Genomic DNA, 16005 nt, shown 5'->3' on the forward strand with positions numbered 1-16005 from the left:
GAAATTCTGAATTATGTTAGCGAAAACTGTACTGTGCATTTTGTCTGCACTGCCTTCTGCTGTTGTGCAACATCTTCAGCCTCTGGGCCTTGGTGGTTCTGCTTCAGTCGATTTACAAGCAGCCCTGATGTGGACCTCTTTACCACACCCCTATGCCACATCGGAGGCCACCTCCACTTTACTGTAGCCCTAGAAATAATTAATACTTTGATGGTCTCTGGGCATGGCTCTATGATCTTGTTGGATGAACCACACCTGTGTGCTAGTCTGAAGGAGAAAGTCTTTGCTCATCATCACATTGGAAGTTGATACATACCTCAGGACATGAGGTTAGGGGTTAAATTAGTGTTTTTTCTAAAGTTAAGGGGGGATTAAAGATACAGTTTGGAAAATCAGCTCATTCATGCACACGAAAAAATCTTCATCACAAAAAACCTGCATGTGCTTAGTAATAAAATCTCAGTGTTTTACTCTCATAAACAGTGATTACAGTAGTTTACTTGCACTCATTGTCAAGGTGGTGTTGAGCTGATGTTGGTGTGCATTGTTAATGCTTTCTCTGCAGAAGGCATGGGTTAACAGATGGAAGCATAAGCAGACTACTGAGCAGAGAAAGTTTATGCTCATTTAGAGCTATTTTCAGCTGCTCCCTTCACCAGATGTCACCACAGCAGGTAGTTCCACATGTTTGATTTGGCAGATTTTCTTGCCAGATGCCCTTCCTGACACAGCCCCCAAGGAATTTGTGTCTTGGAGTTCTCTTACTTATTAGGCAAATGAGTAAAACACTACATTATAGCAACAGAAGGCTATGGAGGCTATGCTAATACTGAATAAAATAGATAAATGAATATAAGTCCTTAATCAGTGTAGTTTGTTTGCTTGTTTGTTTTAAATTCTGTCAACGTAATTCTGGAAAAGTATGGCAAAACAGGCTGAATGGAACATTTGGGGACCCCAAGCAGATTAACCCAGAAATCTTTTATTTTTATATTAAATTATTTTATTATAAATTATTATTTCCTATCTTATTCATAGCCTTTTCCTTTTTTGTTTTCTTTAGGTCACGAGCAGTTGTCCAAGCATTTCACTACATATCGTACTGTGTATGACTGTGTACGTGACAAATAAAATTTGAATTTGGATAAAATTTGAATTTAAATTCTATCCAGCAGGCGGCGCTAATGCACCAATAAGTCGGTTGGTAAAGCAAGAACAAAGAAGAAGAAAAAACAAGAAAGAATTCCAGTTATGTAAAGAAGAATTATTTTAATCATGTCGGTATTTACTGATGGATCTAAAAATGGAGGGAGTAGTCATGAGGGAGTGTGTGTATATACTAGTTAATCTGCTGTTCTGTGGGATTCCTTGCCGATGATGGTGTGGAAGGCAGCCTTAAGCTAAAGTTTATAAAGGTAATGAGGAAACTGTTGAAAAGTTTATGGTAAGTTGTTGGTAAGAAAGACAGCGAAGGATTTGTGGCAAAAGATATGGACACTTGAATCAAGAGGCGATACTGCTACAGCACACAGAAATCGACCAGAGTCATGACTTCAAATGGAAAATACAGAAAGGAAAAGGAAGACCTGAGAACACTGCATTAAATCAAGCCTTTATTTAACTGCTAAATATAAATAACAGAGGATCTTCGTTCCTGACACAAGAGGAGGATGGACATTGCAATGGATTTTGGGAATGCTGCAAGGACGTCTTCATAAAGACAAAGGAGTGGAAGCTTAATTCAAGAGTGAAAGGGACACTCTTGAATTAAGTGACACCTGTGGTAGTGACACCTGCTCTGATATGTAGTTTGGATACAGTGGCACCGACAAAAAGACAGGCAGCTGAGATGTCAATGTTGTCACTGGAAGCAGTGGCAGTCCTAGCCTATTTGGCGCCCTGGGCGAACACTCCCTCTGCCTCCCCCCCACACACACACACACAGATAAAACATATTAAGGATTGTACATTAACATAAAGCTGTTGTACACACACACACACACATATATATGAAGTGAGAGAGAGAGTATGCATGGTACGCAAACGGCTACCAAACAGCCATCATAATTCGTCATACAATGAGAACAGGACAAATCAACAATTGACACTGACTAATTAATATTAAAATCTGTAACATAATGTATTGTTTGGAGTTTAGTCCGTTACTGTTACTATTTTTACCATTTCTTCTTGGAGCAACTGTAATGCACATAATTTCCTTAGGGATTAATAAAGTATTCTGATTCTGATTGTTTCAGGATGTCCTGCCATTATCCAATCACACATCTGCTTACCTGTATCTTTTGCTCGTTTCTCCTCCTCTTCTTTTCTCTTTTTTCTAAACTGAGGACCTGATGGCTTTGAACTTTTCTTGTCCATCTTCCATTGGTTTTAATTTTGCACTGCAGTATGAACACCCATCCCTCAACCCAAGGATCACCACAACATGATCTAACACACCGACACCTTAGTTCACAGATTCACTTTGTCTAAGGTGTATTTCTGGGATTTCACACAACCCAGGATTCAAATCATGACTACATAACGGGCTTGGATTTACATCATTATGAATGAAATGCGCTCTATTTGGAAGCAGCCGGCCCCCCTCCCCTTTCGACGGGGTGAGACTTTAAATCATCAAACTGTAAATTTTAAATTGTTATTGATCCCTTTATCCCGAGTCCTAAAGTGTACATTTATTTTCTTACTCTTCTTATATATGTTGTTTGTTTACTTGCACTGCTGTAACTGGAGCTTCGTCGTCTCGTCTCTATATACTGGACTGTAGCGGAGATGACAATAAAGTTTACTTTGACTTCAGCAGCAAGCAGGCGCACCGAGAGCTCTCGCGCTCACTTTTCGTGTATAGAATTTCGAAAAAACATTGGTGCAAATTATAAGTCTGTATTATAATGTCTGGTGTTTTCGTGTTTGTTGGTTTGTGTTTATTTTGTTTTATTTTGCGAGTTGGTTATTAGATGCTGCTCCAGCCGGTCAGAGAATCCCCCGCCGCCCCGCCCTCTTCTCTCTGCGCCGCAAGCAGCAGGTGCACCTCACAAACGAAGGGCGCCCTTACTCCCAGCAAATGGGCGATAGAAAACCGATCGGTGCCTATGCCATTCCCAATATGCGCTGGCTGACGTCGGGGCAGCATGAGTACGAGCAATTTTTTTTTTTTTCAACCGATGCCCGTGATGCCGTCCCGGGCAACCGCCCGTATCTAAAACCGCTACTAAACGTAGCTATCGAACTGTGCTAGCATTTTGTGCGGCTAGCTAGCTTGCCTACTTGCTAGCTAGCACGCTGGCTGACACGGCGCAGAGAAGCGTAGTTACGGACCAGCAAGCTGACGGGTAGTTTCCTGGCTGTGCGGTGACATTTATTTTATTTAGACGACGGGAACGATCTGACGCACACCTTCTTCAACCCCGACAGGGAAGGCTGGCTCTTAAAGCTCGGTATGTATGGGGCGCCTCAGAGGTGTAAAATTAACCTTCACCATGGTGGTTCATGTTAGTTGCAAACGTGTGCTGTATTTTTGTTAATAGATTAACATAAATTTGTGATAGACATCACATAGTGAGGTGCCACAAAAAACTACAAAAATGGTGCCTATGACCAACGAATGACGTTTGCCTGTTACCGCTGTCGCATGCGAGCATGCAAGAATAAATGTTAAGCACCTAGGGTAGACTGACTCGATTAAATATTTCACCAGATTCACTCCAGAATAATTAAAACCTTGGAGAAGCAAAATAATAGCAAATGTAGAGGGCTGGGGTTGATCGTGCTGAAGGTGGAAGCATGATGGTGCGAGACAGATTTGCGGGCAGCATGAGCTTCAAACACAGGGGAGACTTGGTTGTCAGGCAAGTGAGATCACAAGGAAACAAAGAGCTAGGCAAAACTAAGTTGGCCTTGGCAAAAGGTTTCAAAGGAAATTTGTGGTGCACCTGCAGCATGTCTGTTTTTGTCTTTATCCATCAGCTTGTGACCTCTCCTCTTTGTTTTGTCTACTATTCTCTTCTCATTTTATAGTAATCTCTGCATTTTCTCTCTTCATCTTCCTGCCATGGTGTTTTTTATCTCTCTTTTTTTTCCTCCCATGTTTTGGTTCCTCCCTCCCTCTCTCTGACCTCTGTTTCACTCTTCGTTCTGCTATTCCATTTTGCTCTGTGATGGCTGCGCCCTCTTTAAATCTCTGTATTAGGAGGAAGGTAACACTTTGTCTTCATTCCTCCGCTCAATTCATCACCGAGCGCCCTCGTTCTGACACTGGCTGCCATTATCTCCTTAGCACAACAGGCCCTTGAACATGCTGACCTGCTCATATAATTGTGTTGTTGTATCATAGCTGTAAATGGGAAAATAAGTGTATAAGCAATGTGATGTGATGGATTATCTTATTCGAAGTTAAGTCAGAGGTCAATGATCTGGCTCATTCTGCGTGGGGATTGGCTGTATTATTCCTCTTGTGGCTACTGAGAAGGCACAAAGGACACAGCTAAGCTCGTTCTTACGAGAGCCCTTTTCCATACCAAAAAAAGCTGTATAAGCTGGCCCAATATCAGCTGTAGCATTAGCTTCAAAACCTGCACACAACCATTGGAATCCTTTCTGCAACTTCACTGAAAGGAAGCATAAAATTATATAACAGCCATGAAAATATCAGCAAGTCACCCAAAAGGTTAGGCCAAATTACTCGTCAATAGAACGTCAATTGTTTGTAGATGCCAGGAATCATCGTGATTCATACCGATTAGCTGAACGGGTCATCTCATGCTCTCTACCTCTTCCCTGCACGGGAAGGACAATTTGTGAACTGATGACAGCTGTCTGCTGCTTTCAGAGGAAACTTGAAGTGTTCAAAGAAGACCTGCAAGGAGACTATGCACACTTCCCAACAGTGAAGGAACAGGTTCAGGGACAGAGAGATGTGTCCTCTTTTGTTGACTTTGTTGATAAGCTGATTGAAAACTTCAGCAAACGTTTTGATAGCTTCAGCTTTGGACAGCAGCTCACAATGTTCATAAAGAACCCATTTGCCATCACTGATGTCAGAGGGTTCTCAAAGGAAGTCACACAGCACTTCAAGTGGGCAAATGCTGGGCCTCTTCAAATGCAACTGATTGATCTCCAAGCAGATGTGGCCCTGAAAGAGCAGTTTGGAAGAACTGAACCTGCCACTTTCTGGCCCCAAATGGTCTCTGAGACAGCTTTCCCAAATCTGAGGAAAGTAGCCCTGTACATCTTGACCATGTTTGGCTCCACATACAGCTGTGAGGCAGCTTTCTCCACAATGAACATAATAAAAACTAAATATCGTTCCAGGCTCACCAATGAGCACCTACACATGTGTATGAGAATGGCCCTGACACCATTCCAGCCCAGATTTAAAATCCTAGTAGAGCAAACTAAAGCTCAATTCTCTCACTGAACAACAGAAAGTGGGGACGTGGAATATAAGGGGGTGAAAGAAAGAGAAACTGTAAAATTGTTAAAATGTTTTGATGTTATCTGTTGAAAATGTATTGAGACTGTTAAGTCGAGATGTAAAATGTAAAGAAAAAGGGAAACTTTTTTTTCTGAAATTAAGCACTTTGTTTTAAGATGCACAATTTAGCCAGTTTATTTATTTTCTCTAATTCATTTTAAACAGCAGCCCTATATCTAATGTAGGCCTACTGTGTGTTTCAGTGTTAACAATAAATTTTGTTGAAATGTTTTTAACTTGTATTTTCATTGATTGAAAGTCTATTGTTCAAAAGTTCAGATATAAATTAAAAAAAAAAAAGGTTGCTTCTCTATCACAATCATAACGTAAGTTAGACATTATGATGTCCCGGACCTCTGCTTGAGAAGATTTTCTCCAACTGGACCTCCTCAAATGTTAGTTTAATACCCCTGGTCTAGGCCATCTGGCCGAGGCCTTTGTGTGTGTGTGTGTGTGTGTGTGTGTGTGTGTGTGTGTGTGTGTGTGTGTGTGTGTGTGTGTGTGTGTGTGTCTGTCTCTTTGGACATGCAAGTGGGTTAGGTTAATACTAAATTTCCTATTGTTGTCAATGTGTGCAAACAGTTGTCTGTCTCTCTGTGTTAGCTCTGCGACAGGCTGGCGATCTGTCCAGGTTGTACCTGCCTCGTGCCCTATGGCAGCTGGGATTGGCTCCAGCCCATCCATTCATCCACCAACTCAAACTCTTAAAGTTTAATCATAGCAACAAATTTTCATAAAAACTACATTTATTTGAGCTTTCTGTAAACAAAACAAACTGATGATAGCTCTGTATATTAAGTGTACATGTGGTTCCCTGGACTGCAGCAGAGTAAAACTTCTATTTCGTTAACTAGTCCAATAAATCATACTGGGTGTTAGGATGATAATCTGAGTCACATAAGCATTACGTTATTTATTTACATCAGTGACAGCTGCTTTGTGCACATTTCATCCAGTCAGCAAACAAGTTATTATGAAGATTATATGTTGACATAAGTCCCATTAAGTTTTTATTTTTTGATTACATAGATAAATTGTTTATCATGTTCCCAATAATCCATTTTTTCTTCAATGACACAGCTAGATGGACAGATTGTGGGGAATACCTTATATTTTGCATTAATGCATTAAAATGTCACCCTATGACAGCTGGGATAGGCTCCAGCGCTCCCCCGCGACCCTGAAAAGGACAAGCGCAAGCAGATGGATGCATTAAAATGTTTCCAAGACTGTCACTGCAACAATCACAGGCCATTATTTATTTTTTTCCTGCTGCTTTCTATTTAAAAAGTGTCAGGCTTTTCTCAAATCGGGTCAGGGCGCTGCTTCTCTTAGCTGTCGCATGTATGTGTTCGTATGTGTCTGTGATTCCTCCTGGAGGAGAAACACCTTCATTCCCCTCCAGACCATTGCCCTTGCAGGCATCGGTCCCAAGGGATCGAGGGATAAGGGTCTGATTCGGTCTTATAATGCTGGGAAATGTTGATTAGAACCAGATGTGGAATGTGGAACAAAGCAGGTTAGCTTCCACATACACGAACAGATTCACCTTTTCAGTTTACCGTCATACGCTGTTTGTTTCTCCCTCGCAGGTGGCCGAGTGAAGACGTGGAAGAGGAGGTGGTTTATTCTGACTGACAACTGCCTCTATTACTTTGAATACACAACAGTAAGTAGGCAATTTGGTGTGTGCACGTGTGTGTGTGTGTCAGGACAGAATTTGACCATTTCATGGTGCACAATGGTGAAGGTGTGCTTTTCTTCTGTTTGATCTCAAAAAGCTCCTAAAACAGTCAGTGATCCCCGTTGACCTCCCTCGGCTTTTATTACCGCTAATCATTTATTTAAGCTCAGTTTTTAAAACCTTAGGATGTAACTACAGCCCAGCCCATGCAGCAGTATATGAATGACTAACCTCGTATTGTGGATGCATTATCTCAGTTGTTCTCTGGCTGAAGTTTGGTCCTTTTACAGCATCCTGCCTTGCGATTACATTTGTTCCTGACCACCCAGAACACTCACGTTAACTTTTATCCAGTGGGAAAATAGTTAGCTTGTTTATATTATCCTAACATAGCTGTGTCGCTAGCGGTCACGTAGCACATCATTATATACCAGCTAGCCAAACTTCAGTAACCCTACAAACGTCACTGCTTTTTAGTTTTCTGTCTTCATTTATGTTGGAAGTGATAGCAGAGCTGTACGTTTTAAGTTGTTTCCAAAACCCCGCAGTCAGGACATGCTATATTGTATTTAGATAGAAGCTAGCGAGCTAACTTCCTGCTAACTTCTAACTCCGTTAAATGTCATAAATTCCGTTTTCATGGATGCCTGGATGTTAAACTCAATTGTTACACCTGGTAGAGCAGAACGCTGATCATTTTATTAAAGATGAAAGACTTTAGACAGTTTTTCAACTCTCAGTAATGCCACAGTGATCGTTTGATATATGGACCTGCAGCGGAGTTTAGGTCCAGACACGGCTAGTGACGTCAGACTTAACGACCGGATAAGCCAAGTGTCTCCCTCAAGCCCACGACCATGAATCCCTCAGCACATACAAACGCCTTCTGTGGTGGGGGGCATACGCAGAGCCAGCTGTGAGCAGCTCTCCCAGGACATTTCCTCCCCCCCCACGCTTTGCCACCTTATTAGAAGGAAGATGACAAGCAGGACATGGGGCTGTTCCTCAAGAGCTCTCACAACACACACACACACATCTGGCCCCGCAGACACAATGGGGGGATGGAGAGAGTCGGGTTACATCTCCTTTGGGTGACCAGGATGAATTAAAAACCTTCAAAGTGCTTTAATCGAACCTTGATTTTTACTTAGATGCATTCAGACTTAACATAAAGGTTAAAAATGGCAACTAAATAGCAAATGTGTTGCATCAAAAACTCTGGGAAATTTTTGTGACACACATATTTTTGAGGTCTTGTTATTTGAAACTGTAAAACTCCACGCTAGAAAACAAAAAATACTAAATGTCTTCAATATTACCAGTGATGATAAAAGTGTGAAGGTTGTTTGCAATTACGTTTTTTACAAATTCTTGTTTGTTTTTTTTTTAATGAATCATATTCTGTCCCACCAACAAACAAGACAGCCAGCATAGCCTGTATATGAAAGATGGATAATTAAAAAAAAATAAAAATCACATTTTGGTTTTTGTCATTTTTGGGAGGATCTGGCTCAGAAACACTCGTCCAGAAGCATCTTGTCAATCACATCTCATCATGCCCTGCTTTATCATCTATTTTACCATGATGGTTCCATAATTTATAGAATAACATCATATTATATCAATCATACCTGAAACATGCAACTGAGACCATAAACTCACCGGAACGGTGTTTATTGAATTCATAAATCAGGTTAGCAAATAGTTAGTTTCTGTCCAGACTACTTTTTAAAAATTGGAGGCTACATCCATCTTTTATATACAGTCTGTGACTGGGTCATGGCAGCCATGCTAGCTGCTACAGCATAAGGCTAAAGGTGTCACAGGTGATGTGACAATGATCCAGGCGGATCTTTTGTCACTGTGACTTCATTTGCACATAGATATGATTATTGTCTTCATTTTATGTGGTGGTAAAATGATGTGCATGCAAATGAATAAGTGATACTGAGGACTGTTTTTCTGTGTCTCTTCAGGATAAAGAGCCTCGTGGATGAGCCGAGAAAACCTGTAAGAAACACCTCCTGTCCCTGCGAATAAATCCTCCTCTCATTTAAATTTAAATACCTTTGCACTGCCAAAAAAATCCAAAACACACAAACAATGTGTTCTCGGATTCTTTCATCATGTAAATCAACAGTTTCATGATTTTTCTTTAGAACTGCTTTGAGCTCTACAACCCCAACCATAAAGGTCAGGTAATCAAGGCCTGCAAAACGGAGGCGGATGGACGCGTCGTCGAGGGAAACCACGTAGTGTACAGGATATCTGCCCCCACCCCGGAGGAGAAAGAAGAGTGGATCAAATCCATCAAGTAAGAGACGCTGCGTTAGTGTGGATCCATTTACACTGAGAGGGCACTTAGCCAACGCCTGCCTGCTCCCATGTGGGACTTTCTCATGTCTGACCTTGACTGTGAGAAGCCCAAACGCGCACACACATACACGGAGCTGCGAGCTTAATCATAACTATGCTTGAGGCTTGAGTACACACACACACACGCAGGCTGGTGACTAACTGACTCATTTTCTCACACTTCCATGCAGATAACACTCGGAGGTGATGTCTGCTCTGCTGGATAAGCACACTTGCCTTTGATTAGCGCGCAACAAGAAAGGGGGGGGGGGAACACACACACACCTGCTCAGACTCGGCGCACTGCTGTACACTTAAAAACATAATGACAGTTTTAATGCATTCCCATCCAAACACTTGTTAAACACAGAGAGGAGTGGAGGTGCTGCTGCAAATTGGACCCACTGGGTAACTTTCGAGCATGCTGGTTATGATCGGCTCTGTTTCAGTGCGATCAATATCAGGCGAAAAATTGTACTGCTGAATCTTCCCCGTGCCCTGATGAGATTTAAAAGCCCTTGGTGTGGAGAGATGTTTGATGAAAGTGGGGAAGGTTTAAGGGTGAGTTACTGGAATCTTATTTTGGTGAGCATGGCCTGGGGTATGGTTAAATATACTGAAAACTGCTAATTTTCTTGGTTTAGAAAATTTCACATGGGGGGGGGGGACTGCTGGCTTGTCGTGGCTGCACATCATGAAGTCTCCTCCTGTCACTTTGGCAGTGGAATGATTACACATTAGACTCAGCGGGGCAGAGCTGTGCTGCCGCAACCACACTCCGGGGCGGCAGACTGTCCTGTGGTCAGCAGATTTCACACAAGCACGCGACTATACACAGACACACACACACACACTGTCCGGCCCTGATTCAACCTGCAAGGCTGGAAACTGCTGTTGTAGAAACTGTTCTGCACTTGCACACGTCAGCCGTCATGGTGGTGGGAAAGCGGCTAATTACTCAGCGTTATTCCCATCAGCGATCTGTGACTCCGCTATAGAAGTCCAAGTTAAATACGCCGTGGTTGACGAGCAGCTGCGTTAATGGAAAAACTTGAAGTTGTAATTTTTACAATTTTATGGCAGCTCCGTATCACATGTGCAAGGTGAAAGATGCTCATTGTGACAAACCCACATGATTCGCACTTTCACCCACAGTACCACTTTGCTTCGTGACGTGTTGGAGCTTTTTTTAGCTTGTGTTGACTTTACAGCCCGCAGCTCATTTTGGTTCAGTCTCTCACCTTCACAGCACAGCAGTGCTTAATGCACGCAAAGTTAGCAACTACCTCACTGAAATATTGGAGAAGAAAAAATGCACATCAACTTAAAAGCTCATGAGCTTGCAGCATGTCTGCTCCATCCTAAAATTCTGTTACTCAATATTTGACTTCCACTGAACTAAGATACACAATTATCAGTCGCACAGATTTCTAGCTCAGCGAGTGTGTGTGTGTGTGTGTGAAGAACAGCGTTCAGTGTAAGTGCCAGATTTTGGTGCTGATGAACTTGTAGATGGGTGATTTATTTCAACTATACAGACAAAACTGGATGGATAGGATAGAGATATCCAGTTCAAGGTGATGGGAGGGGCTGTAGCCTTCCCCAGCTGTCATGGGGTGAGAGGCAGGGTACATCCCGGAAAAACCATCAGCCTGTCGCAGGGCTGACACAGACAGACTAGATAGAAGCAGTTTTGCTGATATTAAAAATAGGTGTTGTCGTTGTTAAATCTGTTCCTTCCTGTCCTCCACAGAGCAAGCATCATCAGGGATCCTTTCTACGACATGCTGGCCACCAGGAAGAGGAGGATAGCCAACAAGAAATGATGATGACTCCCCCTCACTTACGTCAAGTGTCAGCAGCATTTCTGTCATCAGAGGAATCCTTGTGTGTATGTGTGTGTGTTTAAGAGTCTCAAAGGCGTCCGATTCATACGTTCTCCGTCAGCCCTGCGGGACATGCAGTAAAACATATGGGACTGACGTGGATCATCCCTACTTCTGCCTGAAGATTTGTCTGCACCTCAGTTCTTGGCTGTTGGGAATTAAAGATTCAAATTCAGTCTGCTACAGGCAAAAAATATAATTAAAAAAAGAAGGTAAATTCTCACCACACTAGACGACGATGGAGAACAGCATGAGGACTTCATGTAACTGGAGATGGCCAAAGCTGTAATCATTAGTCTTTTCGTCATGCCCTAATGTGAGACTACCCCCTGCTGGACACATAAGGTGCTGCAACACATTGGGAGGATTTGAAAGCTGAATGTTCAGCTCCCAGCCACTCAGACCAACTTGTCTGGTCTCAGCGTTTTATTACCTTCACCTCCTTCGACAACTGCCAACAATATTTTGTAGATAATTCGCAACTACAGAAAGCCTCAAGCTCATCAGTCAGCTGGTCTGATTAATGTAGCCTTTAAGTGACTGTACCTGTATATGCAAACATACTCAACATGGGCTCGTACACGTCCATTTACGATATTTCCTTTTTAAAGGCAAACCAAGTCGTGTGTAACAAAGCCTGCCAGCAGTAACGCATCATATTAACTCACATAGTGAAGATCCACCTCTGCGATCGTTTCTTTTGTATTTATTTTCTCATCTTTTCACAAAAAAGCAGCCCTCCCCCCCGACTCACATTATGCATGTATAGTATATAATTTACATACTGTTTTGTTTTTTCTGTATTGTGTTCACGTAGTGTGGAAATCATAATGGCTGTAGCCTTTACCTGTTCATTTTTTTTTCTTCTCATTTTTAGTTTGACAGCTAACAAGTTTACAATAGTGGAAGAGGGTCATTGTGCAGCTTCCCCTCACACTGTTATTACTGAGGTTTAGATAGTATATGTAATATGAAAGAGAATTAGGACAAACCCTTTCAAAGTAAGATACTGGAATTTGCTGGAATACGTGTGAATGCTCTAACTGGAATCTTGAGGACCGTTTTCCCCAGACAGATCAAACCGCCCCACAAAGCCAAAACTTTCCTCACGGGCGCAGCTTTCAGCTCTAAGCACGGTTTGGCGTTTGTGCAGGAAAATGGCTCTCGAATACTTTGAATAAAAAATACATGCTGATAAGAAAACAGCTTTTTGCGTGCATGTGAGTTCAGCGAGCAGTGCTCGACTCTCCAAACTTACCAGGTCTTTGGTTATTTCAAACATGGATACAGTGCTGTGAGAAAATTAGGAGTGAGCTGAGCCCAAACAGCTAGAAAAGTGTTTGTATGTAACAAAAACTCCATTAGTTTCATGGCTCCCAGTGGGATCAAAGAAAGAAATAAAGTAAAACATTGCAGCTGTGTAGATATGGTGACATCTTAAACTTCCGATGCCTTTCAGTCCTCTTGGGCATCACGTCATTCTGTCATGGTCCTGGGTCGAGCAACCCAGTGTTTGAGTTTTATGTATCTTTTGTATTCATTTGTGCCCTAGTTTAGCTCATCTAGTTTATTTTGAGATTGCTGTTTAGTCCTTTGTTCCTTAGTTGTTTATGTCATCTTCCCCTGTACTAAGTCTCCCTGGTTCATGCGTCACGTCTGCGTGGTTATGTTTAGTTCATGTCATGTCTAATCTCCATGTTTCCTGTTTTACTTTGAAAGTCTGTATTCAATGTCAGGGTATTTAGTTTCACTTCCCCTGTCGTTAGGTTCATGTGTGTCAGCTGTGCTCCCATGTGTGGCCAGTTCCCCTGATCATCCCTCATGTATATTTAGTCTCTGTGTTTCATGCAGTCTGTGTCGCGTCGTCTGTGTTCCCACCCTCCATGTTTTCACAGCCAGTCTTTGTATTCATAGTTATGGTTTTCTGTGTCTTCATAGTTTATCATAGCATCAGTTTCCCAGTTTGGTTATAGTTTAGTTTTGTCTTGTCACTGCGCTTCTGCCTTGTTTGCACTCCGTATCATCAGCCACAATAAAGGCTCGCTTTTCGTTCGAACTGAGTTTTGTGTCCTCGCCTGTGTCTGCACCTGAGTCCTCCACACACTCTCCACACGGTCTGCCACAGCGGGCCGTGACACATTCCCTTTGTTTCGTTCCTCTTCGAAGCAGGTGGATTTCTGTGATTGATGTTAACACGTTTTTTTTCCAAGTCCTGAGTTCCACTGAGCAGCAGTTGAGATGTTTAAGCTCCAGGCTTTGTGTTCATACAAGTATATATTAATATTCTTCATCATAAATGTTCAACAGGTTTCTTTTTAGCCGATAGCTAGGAGAAATTACAGCAAATAAGCCCATTTGAGAAAACAAAAGAAAGAAAAAGAAAGGGGGATAGTTTAAATTTTAAAACACTTTATTCCTAATGAAGAAGCACCACGTCAATAAAGTTGATGTCATTCCTCTGCTGTTGTTAAAATTCGGTTGATGGATCTGAAATGACAAAGATGAGGTCTTAGTGAAGAGAAAGTATTAGTAGCTATTAGAGTCATTGTTTCAGGTCACTGGGAAATCCACTGCCGCTGATTTGGCTGTAACCTACAAAACAGGGTTTGATGGTTTAAAATTGGACTAGCTCATCAGCACCATTTAATTCAGCATTCCTGTGATTTTGGAGACTAAATATAAATACCTGGTTGTCCATTGAGATGGCCGTAACTTGAACAGTTTGCCGGTGTGGTATGATTGGAAGGTAGTAGATGGCCACCGCTGCCGTCAGCGTAGTCTGTGCAGCGACGTTTTTCCGGTGGAAAGCCATTGTCATGTTCAAAGTCTCTGTCAGAGTGGTGTCGCTTGCGGCTCTCCCTTTCCTCGCTGCTTCTGTTTCTGTGGCTCAGAGCACTGGGCTGTGCAGTTCGGGATCGCTGTCCCGATGTCTCTTCTTTTTCTTTTTCTTCTTCATTTCCGCAGCTCTGTCTGAATCTCCGTCAGAACTTCTACGGGATGACAGAGAACCAATCACATTGTTTAACAAAACCAAGATCTCAAGCTTTACGGCCAGCCTAAGACAGAAAAAGTGACCCATTATCAATAAAATGATGAAAATTCTTTCCGTTTTTAAGAAAATATTAATACTGATAGTGAGCTTTAACCCCATATTATTTTCAAAAAAAATCTAGCTTAAAACAAACAAATACATTTCCTTCTGTTTTCATTAAAGGATGGAGAGAAAGATGGCAATACGCACCCACTCTCATGGTGTCTGTCTTTATCCTTTGATTTCTTCTTTTTCTTACTCTTTTTGTGTTTTTTAGTGTGGCGGGCCTCAGAGCTGTCGTCCCTGCACTGTAAAAAAATCAAACTTGCAATTGCTGAGCTTACAGTCATTTCTTTCACAATTCAACAATAAAAGCTGAGTTGCCCCATAAACTCAAATACATTAAGGGTTTTAACTAATCATTTAACGTTTTGGAGCAAAAGTTGGTCTCAGCTGAAATTTATTGCTGGCAAAATGAATGAATTCAAGTTTTACATGAGTTGAAGCTGTTGGCGCCTTTCTGTGCATCTCATATTTTTGGATACTACGGGGTCTACTTGCACTTTTGCAAGGACTGAAAGCCACCTTGCCGTCTGCTTTAACGCGAACACGAGGCTTTTTACACCAGGAGCTGGATGCGGCTAAGGTCGTTCTTCTCAACTTTCTTAAGGCAAGTAATGTTTCTTTTATTGTGTATTTATATGTGTTTACTACATCATTTAAGATTCCCCCTAGACTGTTTTACTCAATCGTGCTGCTTGAATGCCCTCGTGAGCAACTTGAATGTTTTCCATCATAAAATAGTGCTTTAAAGTTTTCGTATAAAAATCGCCATGTCACAAAACAATGAAAATCCGACAAGCATCCCTACCAAACAGGCGCGCTCATGTCTGACAAGCCTCCGCGACACCCCCTACGTGTATTTCATTAAGTGCGGCTTGTGGCCGACATACCACCGAACGAAAAACCCCCACAAAATAGGCTAGCTCGCTCATGGCTGACGACCAACGGCGGCGAACCTCCCCGCCCGCCCGCCGCTTTTTATTAAAAAAAAATAATTTCGGGGCGCACGCTGCCATGTCGTTTAATTTGTTAAAAGCATATTTAGCCAATAAAATGTGGTTTAGTTTCTGTGTAAACGTGTGGTGGAGTCCTCGCAGCCAGCGAGCTCCACCAAACACACAAACAGGAGGGAGAGGAAGATCGGAGAAGCAGCTACAGAGCACAAGCAGCAGAGCAGTAAATATGGGGGTATTTTAAATACGAAGGCAGACTAGAGTCTGCAAGAGTCATATCAAACAGACTTTAACTCTCTGGGGGCACGTCAAAATCACATGACCAATTTAAGACGATGCAGCAACTCAGTCTCTATTTCAACTTGGGTCGAAAGTGCGGACTTCAAACTATACACCAGTTTTTGAATTGTGTCGATAGGCCACGTAAAACCAGAGTTATGATTAAAAAATACACGCGATGTGTTTTTTAACAAAACAGTGGTGTTTACAGCGAGAAGAACGGAAAAAACTGCGTTTTCTACGACCGCGCTAGCAAACAC

The 16005-nt window shown here is 42.1% G+C and overlaps 1 protein-coding gene and 1 long non-coding RNA gene across 2 annotated transcripts in view; one reads left to right on the plus strand and one right to left on the minus strand.

Annotated features, from left to right (window-relative positions):
• Positions 1–3396: 3396 nt before the first annotated feature.
• On the plus strand, positions 3397–9444 carry LOC146612454 (uncharacterized). Its single transcript, XR_014904934.1, has 4 exons — positions 3397–3458; positions 7087–7163; positions 9155–9188; positions 9338–9444. It is a non-coding gene; the product is annotated as an uncharacterized LOC146612454 (long non-coding RNA).
• A 4517-nt stretch (positions 9445–13961) lies between these two features.
• LOC146612455 (ubiquitin carboxyl-terminal hydrolase 42-like) overlaps positions 13962–16005 on the minus strand; it is a 33376-nt gene continuing 31332 nt past the window's right edge. The window contains 4 exon segments of the mRNA XM_085342491.1: positions 13962–14011; positions 14106–14315; positions 14318–14406; positions 14661–14758. Of these exon segments, the coding sequence (XP_085198617.1) occupies positions 13962–14011; positions 14106–14315; positions 14318–14406; positions 14661–14758 (447 nt within the window).

This window comes from Diplotaxodon limnothrissa, linkage group LG19 (assembly GCF_057381915.1).
Source record: "Diplotaxodon limnothrissa isolate DT_005_m linkage group LG19, D_limnothrissa_male_GT1.1, whole genome shotgun sequence".
Classification (NCBI taxonomy): domain Eukaryota; kingdom Metazoa; phylum Chordata; class Actinopteri; order Cichliformes; family Cichlidae; genus Diplotaxodon; species Diplotaxodon limnothrissa.